The sequence below is a fragment of the Salvia hispanica genome, chromosome 3, assembly GCF_023119035.1.
Source record: "Salvia hispanica cultivar TCC Black 2014 chromosome 3, UniMelb_Shisp_WGS_1.0, whole genome shotgun sequence".
In the NCBI taxonomy this organism is placed as follows: domain Eukaryota; kingdom Viridiplantae; phylum Streptophyta; class Magnoliopsida; order Lamiales; family Lamiaceae; genus Salvia; species Salvia hispanica.
This window is the reverse complement of record NC_062967.1, coordinates 51,614,149-51,634,463: the sequence shown is the minus strand read 5'-3', so window position 1 is coordinate 51,634,463 and position 20,315 is coordinate 51,614,149. Positions and strand designations below refer to the sequence as shown.

The 20,315-nt window shown below is 33.9% G+C and overlaps 3 protein-coding genes across 3 annotated transcripts; 1 reads left to right on the top strand and 2 right to left on the bottom strand.

The window, feature by feature from the left end:
- Window positions 1-2,798: 2,798 nt before the first annotated feature.
- LOC125214262 (pheophytinase, chloroplastic) lies at window positions 2,799-5,205 on the bottom strand. Its single transcript, XM_048115200.1, has 7 exons — window positions 4,987-5,205; window positions 4,786-4,893; window positions 4,572-4,710; window positions 4,199-4,369; window positions 3,509-3,749; window positions 3,341-3,432; window positions 2,799-3,264 (listed from the first exon to the last, which is right to left on the bottom strand). Exons 1-7 carry the CDS (start codon window positions 5,072-5,074, stop codon window positions 2,991-2,993), a joined length of 1,113 nt encoding a protein of 370 aa, XP_047971157.1. The 5' UTR covers window positions 5,075-5,205; the 3' UTR covers window positions 2,799-2,990.
- Window positions 5,206-9,870: 4,665 nt separating this feature from the next.
- On the top strand, window positions 9,871-13,056 carry LOC125214261 (calcium-dependent protein kinase SK5-like). The gene is made up of 7 exons (XM_048115199.1): window positions 9,871-10,588; window positions 11,177-11,320; window positions 11,435-11,587; window positions 11,674-11,789; window positions 12,212-12,379; window positions 12,472-12,696; window positions 12,785-13,056. Exons 1-7 carry the CDS (start codon window positions 9,973-9,975, stop codon window positions 12,923-12,925), a joined length of 1,563 nt encoding a protein of 520 aa, XP_047971156.1. The 5' UTR covers window positions 9,871-9,972; the 3' UTR covers window positions 12,926-13,056.
- Window positions 13,057-13,797: 741 nt separating this feature from the next.
- On the bottom strand, window positions 13,798-15,131 carry LOC125214263 (acyl-coenzyme A thioesterase 13). Its single transcript, XM_048115201.1, has 3 exons — window positions 14,805-15,131; window positions 14,586-14,729; window positions 13,798-14,095 (listed from the first exon to the last, which is right to left on the bottom strand). The coding sequence occupies exons 1-3, from the start codon at window positions 14,976-14,978 to the stop codon at window positions 13,952-13,954; spliced, it is 462 nt and encodes a 153-aa protein (XP_047971158.1). The 5' UTR covers window positions 14,979-15,131; the 3' UTR covers window positions 13,798-13,951.
- Between the last annotated feature and the right edge of the window lie 5,184 nt (window positions 15,132-20,315).

The following is a 20,315-nucleotide window of genomic DNA, read 5'->3' as shown; positions in this document are numbered from 1 at the left end:
AAATTTTGTTTTCAAAATCAACAAATCAAATTATGACGTCTTATTAGTTTTTTTTAAAAAAACAGCATGTATTTAGTTGACAAATTAGTAATTACTAGATTTTATTAGTCTGAACTGGTAAAGAAAAGCGTGTTATTTTATTGGAATTGGAATTGGATTATAAAATTGAAAAGTCGCAAAGCATATATAGATTCCAAGCTTCAATATATTTATATAGCTCCTAGTTCTTCTTCCATTCCTCCATTCTCTCTTCCTCAATACTACAATTGAATTTCCCATAAACAGTCATACAAACACTATTCATTTATGGGGCAGCCATGGCGGGGCCCGCTACAGCAGCGGCTTAACCCTGCTGGATCAGTCATAAATTCCAAGATTATCATGCTTTGGAGAAAAATATTATTTCAAGCACTCTTATAATAAAATATTATATTAATATTGAGATAGAAATAGAGAAAATATTATACTCCCTCCGTCCCGCTTTAGCAGTCCCACTGCACTCGTTTTGTAAAAACGATGATAAATAGTTAAAGTGGAGAAACAATAAAGTAAAAAAGAGAATAATGTAGATAAGACTCTTCTCTACATTATTCTTTTTTCCTTTATTATTTTTCCACTTTAACTATTTATTATCATTTTTATAAAACGAGTACAGAAAAGTCAATGAGACTGCTAAAGTGGGACGGAGGGAGTACTATGTACTTATATTTGAAAGTACAAAAATGCCTTTCTGGTGATATTTTTGGTCAAAATTGTGATGAAGAGTGGAAAAGTGTCATGATTGTGATTACACTTTAATTTAGAGAGTACTCATAATATTTTTAAAGTTTAAGGACCGTTTGCGTACAAAACGCATAGTTCATGGACCATTTGCGTAGTTTACTCAAATTTTTATTGTTGAAAATAATACCGCACCGTCCCATAAAAATAAAGACACTTTCCTTTTATGTCCGCCTCATAAAAATATCTCATTTCCATTTATAAAAAGTTTGCACAAACTCATTACTCATATTATCATATACATCCATTCATTTACGGGTTATATTACTAGCTCTCAGCCTCCCACCATTAAACACTAACAATGAGTTTCATTCTTCACTACCATTATTTTAATTACTCTTCTTCCCATCTCTATACTTTCCTAAATTATATACCAATTCTCTTACCATTTTGAATGTACTCAACTTTTATTTACTTTTTTTTTGCATAAGGAGTATACACATTGCATGTAAGTTTTTTTAATCAATGGTCAACTTTAGTCAATATTTTAACGCAAATCAGATGTAATTTCGTAGTACTACTAAAATACTCCATGGATAACTTTTCCCCTACGATATAAGTTTAGTTAACATGATACATGAATGAGTAGTCAAAGTCATAATAGTTCCCTTAGAATTTTTTATAAACAAAGACTATAGACCAAAACTAATTCTTTACGTTTGTTTTGAAAAAAATTTAGTTATATTACTATACATTAAATTTGTTATTTTTATCCTAAACATTATCTTTTGGTCAAATTTATTAAATTTGAAATTCAACAGTCAAGTGTATTTTGATTAAATTTATGATAATTTTGAATCTAAATTACCCTATAAACCTAATTAATATTGATCTGATTAGATTAATGAGAATTAATATGGTATTAAGGTTAATTCAATTAAGAAATTAAGTCACTAATTTGGTCAAATCAAGTTTGACCGTTAAATTTTTAACGGAATTATTAATTTTGGACCAAAACTTATTGTTTGGGATCAAAAGACAACAGACTTAATATATATAAGTGACTAAAATGTTTTTTATGTCAGATGTAAGGAACCAATATTGGACTTTAGTCTAAATAAAATTACTTGATTCTATCAGCCTTTTGAAATAATATAAGTTATAATGTCTATGAGTTTTAGATTCAAGCCCATCATAACGTAACTTTTAAATATTTGTTTTATCTATAATATTTTACACCATTTGTGTTAGGTTTAGTATACTGGAAAACATGTTTTGAGCACGAAAAAAATCTTACTTGTATACGAAAAACTCTACAAACCATTTTTATTCCGATTCAGTATTATTTGAGCAGTTTGCACGAATAGAATCAGTATATTATTATATTGTGTTTGTTTGTGCATTTATAAGATATTGTTTAAACATTTAAATGTATAAGAAACAAATAAAGCCTAAGTCTTTTGCTTAGCAGACCGATTGTGGACGACGTCAACTTTAAGGTAACTACAGTCGGTTCTATGCAATGCTTTGCAAAAGAGAAAGAATAATTTCACAACCTAGATCTAATGGGACTCAAATTTGATCTCTAGTTCGGTCTTTAAAATTGGTTCGACATTGATCACGAGTCGTCTTATATAATAAGGATTTAAATTATGTTCATCCTGGAGATTGCTAATTACAGAACAAATAAATGAATAATATTAGTATTCATTTTTTATGATCTTATTTCTCTATTTTTATCATCAATCTAAAATTAATCTCTATTTATGTTAAGTTTTTCTATTTAGTTGCTAGGTCCAATTTTCCACCAACGACACTGTATTATTTTTTTTAGTTTCTATTTCTCTCTTATTAAATTATTAAACTATTAAAACTTATTTATGGAGGGGGTGTGGTACATAACAAAGACCAAAAAGGTTGACGAAGATTTATCATTTTCCGAATGACTTTGCTGCCAGAATCAGACCATGACGTACTAACTCATGACATTTATGAATGATGTTATCTTAGACTTTTTTTTATTCTTCATATTTAATTCAATAAATATTACATGTTGTAAAACACAAGATCACCAGAAATTTAAAAGGAAGAAACATAACAACCATTGCCCCTAACAAACCTTAACAAGTAACAACCATTGTTGGTAAAAATATTTCAAGTGGAAGAACTATACAACTCCTATATTTCTGAAGAAATTCATCTTTTTATAATTATATACTCCAATTAATATATCAACCATTGCAGTATAAGAATTGATCTAAATGCCATGTTCATGAAGCTTGAGGGGACGGTGTAGATGCGATAGTTGGGAGCCACTCCAATAGGGCCTTATTGACAAGCTCTGGAACCTCGTCGTGTGGGCAGTGACCTGCCTGCAAGTTTACGAGGGAAGTACCTGGATAGAACTCTTTGATACGAAGAGCCTTTGCAGGGCCCACCCAAGGATCTAAGTCCCCCCATACCAAGAGCAACGGGCACGAGAGTTGGTTCAACACGCTATCAAGTGTATACTTCCTTTGGTTGGTCATGAATCGCGTCATTAGTCTGCAGATATCAAGAAAACTTAGGGAATTAAACTCCTATCACTGATGGGACTCGCTTTACTAGTTAAACTTCGTACCTGTAGTAAACTTCGCCAGCGTTTGGATCATCCGCCGGCTTTGTTATTGAATTGATTAGATAGTCATCGACGTTTGCAGAGTTGACATACACCTGAGATAACCAAATGACCGAATTTCGTCATCTGGTATCAAAGCCAAGTTTCACGATGTTATGTATAGTAACGTACGCTTTTCAGGACAGACTCAACGCGTGCTGGTTGCTTGGCTTGCCAAAACAAAAACCCGAGAGCAACTCGCTGAAAAGCATCCTTCAGTGGCTTCAAGATGTATTTTTGCACGACGTTTTCTTCTGTCTCGGTTGCAGGAGAAGCAGCATCGCCAAATTGTCCCGCTGAGTTCAGTAATACAATGCCCTTCGCTTGATCCTGCAGTGATGCTGCTGCAACTAAAGCAGTGAATCCTCCTAGACTGATGAGACAACAATTACACATACCAGTCATGGATTTCGATCGATTGCACCTCAATATCAAATGAAAATGACAAATAAAAAGATAACGATGGCACAGTTATATAAAAACACTGATCAGTATGAATAGTATAGTAACCCTCTAATTTTCAAGAAACAAAAGCTTGACTTTAGCTCGTTATCGGTTTTGCACAATTGTTGTAAAGGTCAGTCAAAGAAAGGATTGAGTACAACCATCATGACAAATGGATGCAAAAAATGAAGAGCATTAAGTTTGATGGTACATTTTAGAATATGCTGATCCAAAGAAGCAAACCCCCATACAGAAAAAGCAATGAAGTAATAACAATAGTCGAAGAAGACGTGTAATGTTCGCCATTCAAATAATAAAGCTAATAAAGCATCGAACTTCATAATCTAAAACTAGGACATAAACACCATTAAGACTTGCCTGTTTCCAACTAAAACTGCAGGCTCTTTAACTACCTCCTTCACGAAATCCACAACTTGATCCCTCCACACTAGAGCATCATACTCAATAAGCGCCTTCTCGCTCCAGCCAAATCCTATCAAATCTATCGCATATACCTTGTATTTTTTAGCCAATTCAGGTATGTTGTACCTAAAGATATCGAAACATGCTATGAAATTAGAAAACACACTTGGTCTAGTCACAATCTGAGTAGAAACCACAAAGCATAAATATAACAATGTGATGCATTTCTAAGTCTTGTAGGTATGATTCAATGAAAACAATGTGATCATAACTTTCTTGAAATAACTGGAATTTCCATTGACATAAGCCTTAGTCTAAAATTTCAAACCTCCAATGAAATGCAGAAGCCCCAAATCCATGAATCAGAACAATGGGCAGCCCCTCTCCCTCCACCACATAATGTATTTTCCTATCTCTCCACGTCCAGTAATTATACCCCTCTGGTTTAAATGGCAATTCCTCCAAACCTAATAAGGTATTAGATAAAACAATCTCAAATAACTACACATTTGAAAGAAGAAGAAAAAAAATCAAGTCTTTACCTTTGGGTTTTGTGGGCTCTGCAGCAACAGTTGAAGCCACAGCTGAAGCTCCAGCAGCAACAATTCCTTTAAACATAAAACCTCTCCTACTCAACCCACACCTGCTTCCTTCACATTATAGAAACAAAATATGAAAAACAATAAAATGGGTGTCTTCGTATCCGATCCTAACATTAAAAAGATCCAATCTTTAGAGCTTACTTTGGCGATGAAGTCTTGAAAAACTTTTTCTTCTTCCCAGCAACTCCAATTTGGCAGAACTGGGCAAAGTGGCGCAAGAAGTTGACATGGGATTTAAGAGGGCTTTTGAAATCGTTGAGCTTTGGGGGAAAATGGTGAAGAATTTTGTTAAGTACTCATAATTTAAGGGAGCGTGTGAGTTGATTTGGACATTGAGTGGCTGTAATGCATCATTAATGTTGTGGCAAATATGGTTACAAGAAAGGCCTTTATCTTCCGAAGAAAAAAGCTTTATAAAGAATTAAAGATCGTATTTTTGCTTGTAATAAGAAACGAGCGTCGTTCCTTTTCCTTCGTGGCTGAAATAGTGAAATTTGTGTTGTTTGTATTATACTGTTGGGAGAGTTAGTTTTGAGCAGGCTTTAAATTAGAGATGTGAGGTGCGAGGCCATCCGCAATAGTGAATGTTATTTATTTCTTAGTAATCTCTTAATTATAATACTCCACCCATTTCACTATAGTTGAGGTGAAATTTTTGGGCACAGAGTCTAAGAAAGACATGTTGGGTGTGTAAAATAAATAGATACTATAAAAGGTAGAGAGAGGAAAAAATAGAAAAAATAAAGTATAAAGTGAATAAAGTAAAGAGAATAAAGTAACACAGAGCAAAGTAAGAGAGAGAAAAAAATTATTACCATACATGGAAATGACTCAGCTATGAAGAAACTTTTCGAAATGGAAAAATGACTCAACTATAGTGAGGAGGGAGTATATGATTTCATATCATTTTTACCTTTTTTTAAGGAGTAATGATAAACAATCAAATTTTGTACAAACAAAACAAGATTATATTAGTAATTTTGATGTGTTAATTAAATATTAAAATAATAATTATAGTTAGTTAACAAATTAAAAATAATTCATTAGTCTTTAGCCTCATTTTCAATTTTTTATTTTTATATTTGAATTATTTCTCTATTAATTTTCAAATTTGAATTAAAGTATGCATTAATTACATTTTAGGTTCAAACAATTTAAAAAGTTATACACAAATACCATAATATTATGCACGTTCCCTATAATATATATATGTCTATACTTTTTAATTAAATACATAAATAAATTACTTTTTTCTCAAATAAACCAAATTTGGTTGCATAGACTTGTTGTTTTTTAAGTACACTATTTATGTTACTAGTACATCTCTTGTTCAAGAGATAATATTTACAACATTTTATCCCTTGACCATCTTCTCTCTTAGTTATTTATGGATCCAACTAATTCATTTCTTTTATATTTTATTTTCTCTCAATTAATTTACATTAAACATTACTACTACATTAAAAATGATATTGTATTTCTAAACTCAAAATTTACATAATTAAAATCCTAAAATTATAATTTATTTTAAGCGATAAAATACATAATCCTAAAATCAAATTGGCAGGACAAACATTAATACTAAAATTTTAGTGAAAAGCCGCTGTAATGAAAAGTTACACTAGAAAATGCTACGAACGACCGGCTACTCATTGCCAAATCTCGAGTGTTCGATAAGATTTTCCTGGAGTTGAGTGTGTGTGGTAGAATTAAGCGCCATTGTTCGTCGATTTAAGTTCTCGCGAAATGGCATCGGCACACCCTGCATGGGGAGTGCTTGCGGTGGAGCTGTCGAGGGTATCATCGTTGAACCAATTTACCGCAGTCGGTTCTTCGTCGTGAATTATCATGTTGTGTAGGATTTTACATGCAAACATGATTCAATGAGGTTTCGCAAATACCACATAAGACTCAGGGCTTTGACAATCGCGATTCGTGCTTGTAGAACATCGAACACTATTTCCACATCTTTCCGAGTAGTCTCTTGCTGCATGTTGAGCGTCTTCACGAAGATCGACCACCTCAAACCCCAAAATAAGCATATCAAATCCATATGTGGTAGTCGGCAACCGACTCTAGCAAAATCTTTGGGTGGGTGCCTTTGTAGCCGCTTGTGTACGCTCCCCTCCATGACGAGGGACAATTCTTCCATTGCCGATGCATGCAATCAATGTTTCCAAGCATCCTGAGGAAGTCGTGATGTCCTTCATGAAGACGAAGCAACTGTTGGCAATCGTAGGTAGTGGATTTCCGAAGATATTACGCACGAAGGCTTTGCGAACGCCTCTCCAAAACTTTTTCAACCATTCGCGACTAATGGATTCCGCAACGTGCAAGTACTAACCTAATAAATCTGACGTTTTCCCAGTAGCAAACTGTCAGATTGTGGATATACACTTTTGTTGTGTCGTGATTAAGAAACGATAATCACCGATACCTCGTCTTTTAGTAAATAGCACAAAAGATTTATCTCACTGTTTGATTAATTTAGTGTTATACTACACTAACTTCGTTCATTTCCCAAAGTAAGGAAATTTTTGAACTGCTACCTTTCGCAAAGTAGCCAAGGTCTATCTAGATTGTGAATTTGTTTTTCTTCCACAAAAACTGACTATGTTACCTATTGTGAGTGTGGCTCATAACTAGTCTACTATGCAGAAGAATTAGACTTATTTTGTTTTTCATACATTTAAATGTGAATCAAAAGCATTTTATAAATATATATGTAAAATTTACGGTAACAAAATATTTACTCTTATAAATATAGTAAAAATGAATTAAAAAAATTACTATACATATACAAGCATACGACTTATACTACTTTTCAATATACTAGTAGTACTAAACTCTCGGCTTAAATAAATACTTAATTTATGAAAGCCGTGAAATGATGGAAGACTGGAATCAATGGGCGCGAAACCACTATACCACCACTAACATACAAAGAGAAAGAATTAATTTAATATAGATTATTTCATGTTTTTCATATTCTACCTCATGTTCTTAAAATGTACGAAAAGAAGGCATTGCAATAATAGAGCACAAAAGAAGAAAATAAAAATACAAAAAGTTGTTCAGTCTTATTTGCTTACTAGGTTTATATTTTTTCTCTAAATGATGAAGCTATGAATGGCCTTCACGTTATATATTTCCTCTATAATGTATTATGAGCACTGTAAATTAGTACATATCACAAACATGCTTAATTAGAGAGCCATTGCACATTTGCACTGATAGTAGCTACGTTCTCGTCAATTTTTGATCATTTATCAAAATTCATCAATTCCACTTCCAACTCATGCTAATTTCCACCAGGTAAAGAACCCATATAAAAGAACTACAAATATTTAATCAATTTTGATCAAATTATATTATGAATATTAATTTGATTTGTGTTCACGGAGTGAGTCAAAAGTTTCGTTCAAAACAAATCGGTTTATTAATATTTTGTCCATGGATAACCTATATACTATTATTATCCATTGAAAAAGTTCATTGATTTTAGAAGTATTAAATGCATTTGGTCTCTGTTTGCATTACCAGACGATTTGTAAGAAGATAAGATTGGAGGAAGAATGTATAATCTATCACTAAAGACTGTTTAACAAAAAGTTGATTAGAAATAGCACCTTTTTAACTAAGAATAACCTATGGCCTACTAATAAATACAGAGCGCAAAACGAATTTATGGTAATTAGCCAGATTTAGTAGAATTTTGGATAAGATATTAAAGCTGAAACAGCTCACCAAGAAAACCAATTTAAACACATAATTTTTTTTATTACTACTTTTAAAAAAATCAATCCTTTTTAGATACATTTTGATGCAGATGTTTTGTTATACAAAATTATCCTTTTACTACTCCATAAAATAGGGATATTGATAACATTGCCAAGTAATGCCAACATGATGAAAGAGAGACTAATTTCGGGAGATAATGTCATAATACGGACAATAAGCCAGTGACTAAATTTCGAAATCAGTTTTTTCACTTTGAAAACGAGTCTCATGAATTTTTCCTAAATGCGTAAACATTCTCAAAATATAAAATCAAATTGGAAGTCTGAGCCTGTTTAAATAATAAATTACTATATAAGTTGACTTGTGGAATTAAAATAAAATAACCATAGAATAAATAAAACAATCAAATAGTAGTACATAGTATTCACGCTTGTTTTTACACAGTTAAGTAGATAACAAGAATTAATTTAAGGTCACACAATGATCAAACTAGAATATGATTTAGGACCTATACTAACAGCAAAAATATATAAAATAAAGTTGTATAAAATCTATTGTCGTCTAAGAATAGATCAATTTCTTTAGGACCGAGGGAGTAATATAGTAAAGTGATTCTTCATTGAATCTCTCTAACATGAATACAAGTAATTTACTATTCTATATATTAATTCAGATGCGTCGCCTATAAACAAGACTTATTTACTAAGACCATAGAAATAATTTACGACGAGCATTATTTAATGTAAAGTGATTATGAATGGTAACATAAAGTAATTTCTTCTGAGATACACACTTATTTTAGTTCTATTTTCAAAACATATTTCCCCTAATCCAAGATTAAAAAAAAAACATAATGCTAATTTCAAAACATATTTCCCCTAATCTTAGATTAAAAAAAAACACACTTCATGCTTTTATAAGAAATAAAATGCGCGGAAAAGATTTTCACATATTGTAAGAGATCCGTACACATAAATAAACCATTTTGCAACCAATTATCTCATTACAAACCATTTTCATTATAAACGAACTCAATCATAAATACACATAAATAAATCATTGTCTGCAATCCCCTACATAAAGTAGAATGAATTGGACAATATTCTGCCAACCAAATCACCTAATTAAATAGAAATTAAAAGAGTACAAGGATAACTATTTTTTTCATACCAAAATAAAAAAAATAAAAAATGAAGTGAATCTAGACAAAGAAAATCAAGACATAGAATATCTAGAGATACTAATTTACTCCATAAGAAGATTAGACCATAAAAAGAAAAGGCAAAATCAAAAAAAGTTGCAATCTTTTTCCTTCCTTCAATCACTGTGGGTAGAGTATACATCTCCTTCTCTTTCTCCTCCCAAATCAAGATTCAATTCAACGCCATGTCGTCGTCAACTCCACCTCCTTCCCACAACCACAAACCCCCAAATGAGCCCCAAAACGAAGAATCCGAGCCCAAGAAGCTAACTTTCTTGCACCCACAGAAGCCCGCTTCGGTCCTCCCCTACAAAACCCCATTTCTCAAGAGCCTCTACACAATCGGCAAGAAGCTGGGTCAGGGCCAGTTCGGGATCACCTTCCTCTGCACTGAGAAATCCAGCGGCATTGACTACGCCTGCAAATCGATTCCCAAGAAGAAGCTGATTTGCAAGGAGGACTACGAGGATGTGTGGAGGGAGATTCAGATAATGCACCATTTGTCTGAGCACCCGAATGTGGTGAGGATTAAGGGCACTTATGAGGACGCCCTTTTCGTGCACATAGTGATGGAGCTCTGCGCGGGCGGGGAGCTCTTCGATAGGATCGTGCTCAAGGGGCATTACAGCGAGAAGGAGGCTGCTAAGCTCATCAAGACTATTGTGGGGGTTGTGCAGAGCTGCCACTCTTTGGGGGTTATGCATAGGGATTTGAAGCCTGAGAATTTCTTGTTTATTAGTGGTGAGGAGGATGCTGCCCTCAAGGCTACTGATTTTGGCCTCTCTGTCTTCTACAAACCAGGTTTCATCATCATATCTTGAATTAGACTTTGTGTTGTGGTGTATCTCTGTTTGTTCTTCATTATCTTGAGTTGTTGCAGTTTGCAAAGTGCTGTTTTTGACAGGTTGATTTCATGATGATTGGCTATCTTGAGCTGTTGCAATTGACAAAATCCTAATTGGAGATTTGGATAAAGATATTGAAGTAGAAAACCTTTGGTGATTTTTGGCTTGATGCTTTAGGATCTTTTAGTATAGCTTAATAGCTTATGGAGTTGGGAATTCAAACACTTTCTGTTTCTTTAAGTTCTTTGAGTATGGCTTATGGAGTTGTGAATTCAAATACTTTTTGTTTCTTAATCCTATCAGCTGATTTAGCTTAATGGAGAGTGCCCTAAACCCTTTTCTCTATCTTTGGTTCATTCAACTATCATTTTTTTTAACTATATGACTATGTGTTGGTGAAGTTGTTTTCAGTCTCCAGCTTCTGTGGCTCGTATAATAAGATAATTATGCTGGGTGACTGAAAGTTTCTCCTTGTCTAAATCCATTATTTGTGATATCTGTTTTATATGCTCTTAGTGGTTGACCTTTTGCATCACGTTTGCAGATGAGACGTTCTGTGATGTGGTGGGAAGTCCTTATTACGTTGCACCAGAGGTATTGCGCAAGCATTATGGACCTGAGGCAGACGTATGGAGTGCCGGAGTCATTCTATATATTTTACTCAGTGGTGTACCTCCTTTCTGGGCCGGTAAAGTTTTGTTTTCCTCCCAACTTCATAGCTACTCTAGAATATACGTAAATTGCAGATTCTGTTACAGTGCCTAAGAGCTCTAGTGCTGTTTCTTTTGCCCTTTTACTCCAGAAACTGAGATGGGAATTTTCCGTCAGATATTACGGGGGAAGCTGGATTTTGATTCTGAGCCATGGCCTGCAATTTCGGATTTTGCCAAGGATTTGATAAGAAAGATGCTCGATAGAAACCCAAAGACAAGGCTAACTGCGTATGAAGTTTTGTGTAAGCAACTTGCTTACATGTTGGGACTATTGAACTTTGTAGTTATCTAAAATGTGATTATGTTTGTATTTTTCTTTTTTGGCCAGGCCATCCTTGGATTGTCGATGATAATATGGCTCCTGATAAGCCTCTTGATTCTGCTGTTCTATCACGCCTAAAGCAGTTCTCTGCAATGAACAAACTCAAGAAGATGGCTTTACGTGTAAGGTTTTTTATCGGTGCTCTATTGGTTTTCTTGTTTGCATCATTATTCTAAAAATTACTCTGTTGAGAAAGCTTTAGTAGCACATTCCATGTTTCTTTGCTTTTTTGTGGTGCCAAATCTCAGCAACGTGCCAAAAATCCCTCGGGCATAATGTGCTAATAGTTATATAACAGCCTCCAAGAAAAGATCTGATATACTTTCTGAATACAATTTGTTAGATGAAAGTTATCGGAGGATCAAAATGCCTCAGTATAGAATTCTCACTTTCCTCGTGGTCCCTTCACCTTCAATTTATCCGGGCCAACTTTACAGGGATATTTGTGTGCTTCTATTGCTTTAAGTTTTACCTATACATTGCATTCTATTTTTGTTAGCCATTAACTTTCAGCTACACTGGATAAGCCATCATTGTTTTGTAGGTAATAGCAGAGAGACTATCTGAGGAGGAAATCGGTGGCCTCAGAGAGCTGTTCAGAATGATAGATACAGACGATAGTGGAACCATTACCTTCGATGAACTCAAAGAGGGTCTAAAGCGAGTTGGTTCTGAGCTGATGGAGTCTGAAATTAAAGACCTTATGGAGGCGGTAGGAACCTAAACCGACTGATCTAAATCAGATGGATGAGTTTTATCTTTGTTTAATCAACATCTCATATATGTTTTCCTTTGTGCCTACAGGCCGACATTGATAACAGTGGCACCATAGATTACGGGGAGTTTCTTGCAGCCACTGTACACTTGAACAAGTTAGAACGAGAGGAGAATCTGCTTTCGGCCTTCTCATTCTTTGATAAAGATGGCAGTGGCTACATAACCATCGATGAGCTTCAACAAGCCTGCAAAGACTTTGGCCTGAGCGAACTCAATCTTGATGAGATGATCAGAGAGATTGATCAAGACAACGTAAGATGAAAAGAGATCGAATCACGTATACATCGTTGTGAGATTCTTTAGTTTGTCTCTGATTATCAATGGTGTGAATTTGTTGCAGGATGGGCAGATAGACTACGGAGAATTTGCAGCCATGATGAGAAAGGGAAACGGAGGAATCGGGAGGAGAACCATGAGGAAAACTATAAACTTGGGGGAAGCACTGGGGTTGGGGGTTACAGAGAAGAAAGGAGGCAACTAACAAAGCTAATTGGTTCAACATTCTAATTGAGAATATAAGCTCATCTTGCTGCCTACAACCTAAGCCTATGCTGACTTACAATATATTATCAGATGCATATGAGATTATATTAACAGTGCCATTTTGTCTCATCTCATTTTTTTTACCATTGCTGCCAAAACGTAAAATCTCAAAGACTTAAGCATGAAAATTGTGAAATTATGGCCAGTCTTGATTCAATTAGTTGCCATTGTTTTGTCTATTTTCCAACCAAAATTATGATATGGGGTAAAGGTGGATGAACACAAAAACAACGAGAACAAAGCGAAAAGGTAAAATAAAAATTGGAATTAAATTAAAGTAAAACAACGCGAATAGGAAGGAACGCTACTAAAGCTTGAACTGGTGGTTGTGTCAATGGTGTCGAGATTCTAAGGATGGAAGAAACTTGTTTCGTTGTGCGAGTATGTTGTGTGGTATGTAGGGAAGGAGCAGATTGGAGGCATCCGCGGCAGCTAGTAATTGATCGCCCAGAATACACCCAGGACCTGTGCCATTTGGAGCTCATAATCACGAGCATCACGAAGCTCTCGCAGGAGACTGTCAAACTTCGCGTCAAGAGCCTCGACCGCCTTCTCCAATCTATCGAGTCGTTGTTCATTGCTGCAAGTGTTCACCAGACTCGAATCGACGCTCGCACCAATTGATATGGAGTAAAGCCATATGAACACAAAAATACAAGAACAAAGGGAAAAGGGAAACAAGAAGTGCAATTAAAACTCAAAGTAGAATGACCTTCCTAAGAGACTTGATAATCACTATAGAGTTTACTAGACAAGAATCCCACAAAACCCCCTTATTGGTTCAAATCAAATCCTAACTAATTCAAATCATGACACTAAAACCAAGAATTTATTCATAATATATGCTTAATTTTAAATATAATGAAAGATAATAGTAATTGACAATAATGAACCTATAGGATAGGATCAATATCAAACTATAACAGAGCTAAGTAGCAACATGAAGCAGTGCAATTGCAATCTTTCATATTTTACTAGGGAGAACCAGATACTTTGTGTGTCGCCCCTGAGCTATAAGTTTTCCGGTCTTCTTACTTTTCAAATCAACACTTACTACAGCCATCGTCTTTCCCACACGCAATGCCTTGCTTTCAATCTCAACTTCCTCCTGAAAAAGAAATACTAATAGGTTACAAATCATGCAGATGATACTACTTTGCAAAGCAACTAATATCTATAACAATGTACTTAGAACCTTGAGCATTGAGAGTTTGACTGAAAAATGATAAACATAGAAATAGAACATAGTTCAATGAGCTAAGCTCATATAGTGATGAAGTTTGGCCATCTAATTATTGAGGAACCATTAACATGATGCAGAAAAAAAACACAAATTGATGCAATATAGTATCTTCTATTTGACACATTGAGTGAGTTGCTATGAACACTGAAACTGATTAATCACGGAACAATGGCTACCTTAAGAGCTAAACAGAAATACCCCCAAACAAAACAACAGAGTAGTAGAGTTTGAGTCATTATCGATCTCAAGCTTGCAAAACCTATGGAGTTTAATTGGATGAAGATAAGACTTATAATTTAGGAAATTTAATAAAAAAAATTCCATATAATTGAGGTTGAATTTTTTAGAAATTTACCCCAACAGCAGCGCCGGTCAAATAGGAAACATTAATTTCGACGGAAACGCCGGTGGTCTGAGCCCCCACCGTGTAAATAACAGCCGATCCAACGATGTCAACCAGCGCAGCCGTGGCTCCGCCGTGCAAGGTATTCCCAGAGTTCTACACAACCAACCAATAAATCAATCCGAGACCAAAAAAAAAAAAACTGAAAGTAATTGAGTAAATCGGAAATACCACAAGGCGAGGAGGAACAGTGAAGGAGCAAACGATTCGGCCGCGCTCGATTGTATCGACTTTCATGCCCTGCATCACCATCGGCTCTATGAACCTCTCCGGCATCGAATCCACCGTGAATTCGTAGGGTCCGCCCTCTTTCTCCACGAACTTCTTCACCGTTTCGTAATCCATAATTTCCGGCGACTGGAGCTGAGGGTTCCGACTTCCAAATTCAACACCACTTAAATAATAAATGCACGCTCACGACGAAAACCAAATTAATTTAAGTAAGATGCTTAATTATCCCTAAAAGCTAAAACATACACATAATTGCTGTTGTTAGATATTTTTCTCTCACTTTCACATAATTCATGACATATAAATTTTGCAGTCCATTTTAATTTAATACCAACCACTACTAATTTCCGATATTGATACTTTTCGAACCAATTAAAAAAAATCTCTCTCGGAAGTACATCTTCTTTACACAAAACAAATTTGAGTAAAAAATTTAAAACTTCAAAAAATTGAAATCACTTACCTACACAAATTTTTTTAATTGTTCATATATCTATAAAACAATTGTTATTTGCGTCCTAAAATGAAATAGAGAAACCTAAATCAACAGATTAATAAGCTCAGATTCAATGTTTAATTATTATTGCTTGTAAAAAAAATCAATCATTAATAAAAACTAGAAGGATTGTGGCGGAGATTTGTCTGACCGATTGATGAAGTTTCACGACCGTATTGTTTGATAAAATAACACCATAAAAAGAGTACAAATTGCTACTCCCTCACCACCACAAAATACACAACTTTCATTTTTAGTTCTTTCAACAAAAGCATGCATATTCTAATTTTAGAAATAGTGAATATATTCTTCACTAGTACTTTAATTATTTTTTTTATTATACATTTCTTTTACTTTATTAATTATTATGTATTAAAATTCATATAACTAAAAATGCATATTATTATGAGATGAATTGAATTTATTTTATTTTAAATCCAAGCCCCTTGACCTAGAGGCAAGGATACCGCGTCCCCATCCTAGAGGTCACGAGTTCGACCCCTAGGAGCCCCAATCTGGAATTAATTTTCTATGTGGACATGACAAGCTTATGGGCCTATACCTAGCTGGGGGAGGTAGGGTTAAGTTTGCTTGTGTGGGCCTGTACCCAGCCGTGGTATACCCAGTTGGAGGGGGGGTTGGTTAAGTTTGCTTCCCATCCTAGAGGTCACGAGTTCGACCCTTAGGAGCCCCAATCTGAAATTAATTTCCTAAGTGGACATGACAAGCTTATGGGCCTGTACCCAGCTATGGAATACCCAGCTGGAGGGGTTAAGTTTGCTTGTGGGCCTGCAGAGCTTATGGGTCTGTACCCAGCTTAGGGGCAGTTAAGTTTGCTTGTCATAATTCGAACTCAATTTAAGGGTAAATGGAGAACTATTGATGATCTTCTTAAAAAAAAGAATTGAATTTATTTTAAAATAAAAGCGTCTTTAATAGGAGAAGTATTCGTTTTCAGAAAGACTTAGGAAATGAAATTATCTATTGCACAATTATATTTGACAAACATTATCCCACTAATGATTTAACTATTTATAACACGTTAGGATTAATTAATATTTATAAAAAGTGTGGACATTCACAAATGGTATCTAAACTTTCTAATCTTTGTTTTATACTGTTTTTATACTTGATTGTTATTTTCGCTCCAAGATACCTTAAAAAACACATTTTCACGTGTTTGCTACAATGTACATTTTCAAGCATACACTTAAAAAAAACCTAAAACGATATTATAAAAAATCTAAAACAATATTACGTATAAAAATACATACGACACGAATTATGTTTGTTTTATAGAATCTCGGTACACGAGTTTTTAATATATTTGAAAATGGGCCTTATAGAATGGTAGCGGCCCATTTGAAAATTGAGAAAATAATAAAAAGAGAGAGAATTAAAAAGCGCCCTCTCTTTTTAGTAATTCTTCATCAAACAAACAAGCCACCTGATTGGTAAAAGGGTTGTAGTTGGTGGATATATTTGAGAACGAAATTTGCATGCCGAATCTGTTCATCCAGCTAACAATTTGCTTTATCCTGACTGGATCCCGTGCCCCACACACCTATAGAGTATGAATTGTAGCTGGCTCTTCAACTAAATTTTTTTGGAAAAAAATTGTCTCACATATCATTTTTATCATTTTATCATTTCCACGAACGTTACAAATCTCTGATTCATGTTTCACCTTGCTACTAATACCATCATGGACGGATCCGGGAATGTAAATGTAAGGGGGCAAAATTATATGTACAGATCATTTGAGAATTTAAGAGGGGCAAATATAAAGAAATTTTACAAATTTTGCAAAATTATTAAATAAAATACTCCCTCCGTCCCCTATTAGGAGTCATTCTTTGACCGGGCACGAGTTTTAAGAAATGTAAAGAAAAGTTGGTTGAAAAAGTTAGTGAAATGTGAGACCCATTTTTTTATATTGGTTTTATAATAAAATGTGAGTGAATTGAGTTAGTGGAATGTGAGACTACTTACTATTTATGGTAAAAATGAAGTGTGACTCTTAATTGTGGACGAACTAAAATGGAAAAGTGTGACTCTTAATGGGGAACGGAGGGAGTAGTATATATCAATATGTTTGAGAAGGGGCATTTGCCCCACCTAGTAATACATTACATCCGTCCCTGAATACCATACACTTGCTAAATTGTTACTTGTAGACTGTAGTACAAATTCTATCTAAATTAACTAAATGTTTATTTGTAAGTTGTACTCCTCCCGTCCTTAATATTCTAATAATTTGTCACCATTTAACTCGGCATAAGTTTTAAGAAATAGATATAGAAATTGGGTTGAAAAAAATCAATATGTAGCATGTGGGCCCTAGTTATATATATTAATTTCATAATAAAATGTGAGTAAGAATAAGTTAATGGAAGGTGAAGTTCACTATAAAAAATGATTAAAATGAAAGGTAACATACTTTTAGGAACGAGCAAAAATAGAAATAAATGATAAATTTTCAAGGATGGTGGGAGTAAACAAACATAATTCAATAGAAAGAGCAAAATTATACTACTAAGTAGTAGTACTAATCTTCTTTTTATGAATATGATCAAAGTTCAAAGAAAATTATTACTCCCCCGTCCCTTAAATTTTATCACATTTTGACCAAACACGAGTTTTAACAAATGTACTAGAAAGTAAGTTGAAAAAGTTAGTAAATAGTGGATCCTATATTTATATATTAGTTTTATAATAAAATGTGAGTTGGAATGAGTTAGTTGAATATGATGTATTGAAAATGGTAAAAAAATAAAATGTGATAAATTTTGTGGGATGGAAAGAAATGGAAGAATGTGATAAAATTTGAGGGATGAATGGAGTAGTGTTTTACAAATAATTAAGGGCCATAAAATTTGATCCAATATACAAAGATAATAAAGATAATCCTGTTCTATTTTATGGCATTTTTCCGCAATTTTTTTGTTTATAAAGCGTTCACACTCAGCGATGGGCCCACACGAGGAGGAAATTTCGTCTTACAAAAAACACGAGTTGGAAATAATAAGTAAATTAGAGTGTGATATATTTGGAGGTATGCAATATATGCATCTATCTAGTTTACACTTTGTCCCATACGTTTACTCGGTTTATACCACTTTTCCCACTTTAATTGACTATGACATACAAATGCAATTTCTCTGAAATTGGTCATTACTCTGCAAGCTCATATTGCGCTTAAAAGTTTTAGACTCAACAATTTTGCTACCTCCCTTTTTCTTTCAATTATCACCCCTAATTTTGCAGGATTTTTTTAAATTAAATTTCATGTTTTACTTTAAACACTTTACGGAAAATTAAATACAAACACTTGTACCGGACCGTCTCATTGTATGAATACTCAAAATTTATGAAGAAAGGGATCACTTTTTTCATTTAAACACTAAAATATATTATAAAATTCATTTAGATTCATAAATTCACATATATACAAATTCTAAATAACATTTCAAATATTATCGTGCATGTTTATTTTTTTGTTTGATAGTAGTATGTTTTACTTTTTATTTATCATAATTATAATCTATAAAAATATTCCAAAAAAATACGAAACATAGTACACATTATAATATTTGATGTGATAATTTGAAATTTTAAGTATATTAATCTTATTGAATTTCGTACTCCCTTCGTCCAAAAAAATAGTCACATTTTGGACGACATGGATTTTAATAAGAAATTGGCAAAGTAAGAGAGAATGAGAAAAAAAGAGGGTAAAATAGAAAGATAGGAGAAAAAGTGGATAGAGTATGATAGAGAAATTTTCACTTTTAGAAATGAGACTATTTTTGTTGAACATTCCAAAATGACAAAATGAGATTATTTTTATAGACGGAGTGAGTATATCTTTTAGCGTTGAAATTGGAAAAAGTTATCAATAATAAAAATAAAATAGCACGTAAAAAGAATGGAAAAGAACAAAATATGTGTTTCATTCCAATATCGCGTTTTGAGAGAGAGTACACTCCGCTGTGTATTTTAAAATAATAGAGAATATTATCCCGTGAAAGTAAAAGGAACTAGATGGATTAAAGCATTTGAGGTGTGTTTTTTTGTGGTTTCACTGTTTATTCTTTCTTTCTTTCTTTCCCTTTGGTGCTGGCTTTTCTGTTGTTGGTGTCTTGTTCTTAGTTGAGTTGGCGGTGTGACTTCTTGTTGAGGGATGGCTAGTGGTCGGGTTGTTGCTAACTTGTAGTGTTTCTCTGCTTAGCTAGATGGTTTTTTTATTAGTGGCGGGGGGGAGGGGGGAGGGGGGTGGGGTGTTTGCATGTCTTTTTGGGGTGCGTTTTCTTTTTCTTTGCTCGTTTATGCCTTTAACTTGAGCAATTTTTTTTTTTATATTAAAAAAAGAGGGACGAGTCTATATCAGTTTTAGTTTCCAATTAACCAATCCAAACAACTAGATAATGCCTCTGGGCCGAGACTATGATGGTATGCATGATAGGAATGTAATCAAATGCAAACTCTAAATATTGTACAAATTCTAAACTATGATCTGGACCGTTAGAAAATGTCAACAGATGACAAAATAGTAGCAACAGAAAATATCAACACTGTGTCAACGATTGATGCTATGTTGTTATACTATGTTAACATTTTCTGTTGCTATTATTTTGTCATCTGTTGATATTTTTTAACGGTTCAGACCATGCATGTTATATGTGAAATCCATTTAAAAATAAAATGAGATATTTATTAGAAATCGTTTAAGAGAACAGCGACATATTTAATGAGAACTAAGTATTAGTACTTGACAAAGTATAATAAATTAACCTTAGCCTATTTTCATATACCATCCATACAATACGTAGTGACGTAATTGTTATGGTCATTAGACTCGTCATTCTCAAATTCATTGGTCAATATATTTCGTCTATATGGAAATAATACTTCTTTAAATAAGACTTTACGATGAAAATAAAACCCCCCATCGC

What these genes read in the sequence shown, in the direction of transcription:
- LOC125214262 (XM_048115200.1), bottom strand. Translation starts at nt 5,074, where the DNA reads ATGTCAACTTCTTGCGCCACTTTGCCCAGTTCTGCCAAATTGGAGTTG. An exon ending in GCAGTTTTAGTTGGAAACAG is followed by an intron (nt 3,750 to 4,198) that starts GCAAGTCTTAAT and finishes TTGTCTCATCAG; the next exon opens with TCTAGGAGGATTCACTGCTT. An exon ending in GCTGGCGAAGTTTACTACAG is followed by an intron (nt 3,265 to 3,340) that starts GTACGAAGTTTA and finishes TGATATCTGCAG; the next exon opens with ACTAATGACGCGATTCATGA.
- LOC125214261 (XM_048115199.1), top strand. Translation starts at nt 9,973, where the DNA reads ATGTCGTCGTCAACTCCACCTCCTTCCCACAACCACAAACCCCCAAAT. An exon ending in CTCTGTCTTCTACAAACCAG is followed by an intron (nt 10,589 to 11,176) that starts GTTTCATCATCA and finishes TCACGTTTGCAG; the next exon opens with ATGAGACGTTCTGTGATGTG. An exon ending in TGTACCTCCTTTCTGGGCCG is followed by an intron (nt 11,321 to 11,434) that starts GTAAAGTTTTGT and finishes CTTTTACTCCAG; the next exon opens with AAACTGAGATGGGAATTTTC.
- LOC125214263 (XM_048115201.1), bottom strand. Translation starts at nt 14,978, where the DNA reads ATGGATTACGAAACGGTGAAGAAGTTCGTGGAGAAAGAGGGCGGACCC. An exon ending in CTGTTCCTCCTCGCCTTGTG is followed by an intron (nt 14,730 to 14,804) that starts GTATTTCCGATT and finishes TTGGTTGTGTAG; the next exon opens with AACTCTGGGAATACCTTGCA. An exon ending in TGACCGGCGCTGCTGTTGGG is followed by an intron (nt 14,096 to 14,585) that starts GTAAATTTCTAA and finishes TTTCTTTTTCAG; the next exon opens with GAGGAAGTTGAGATTGAAAG.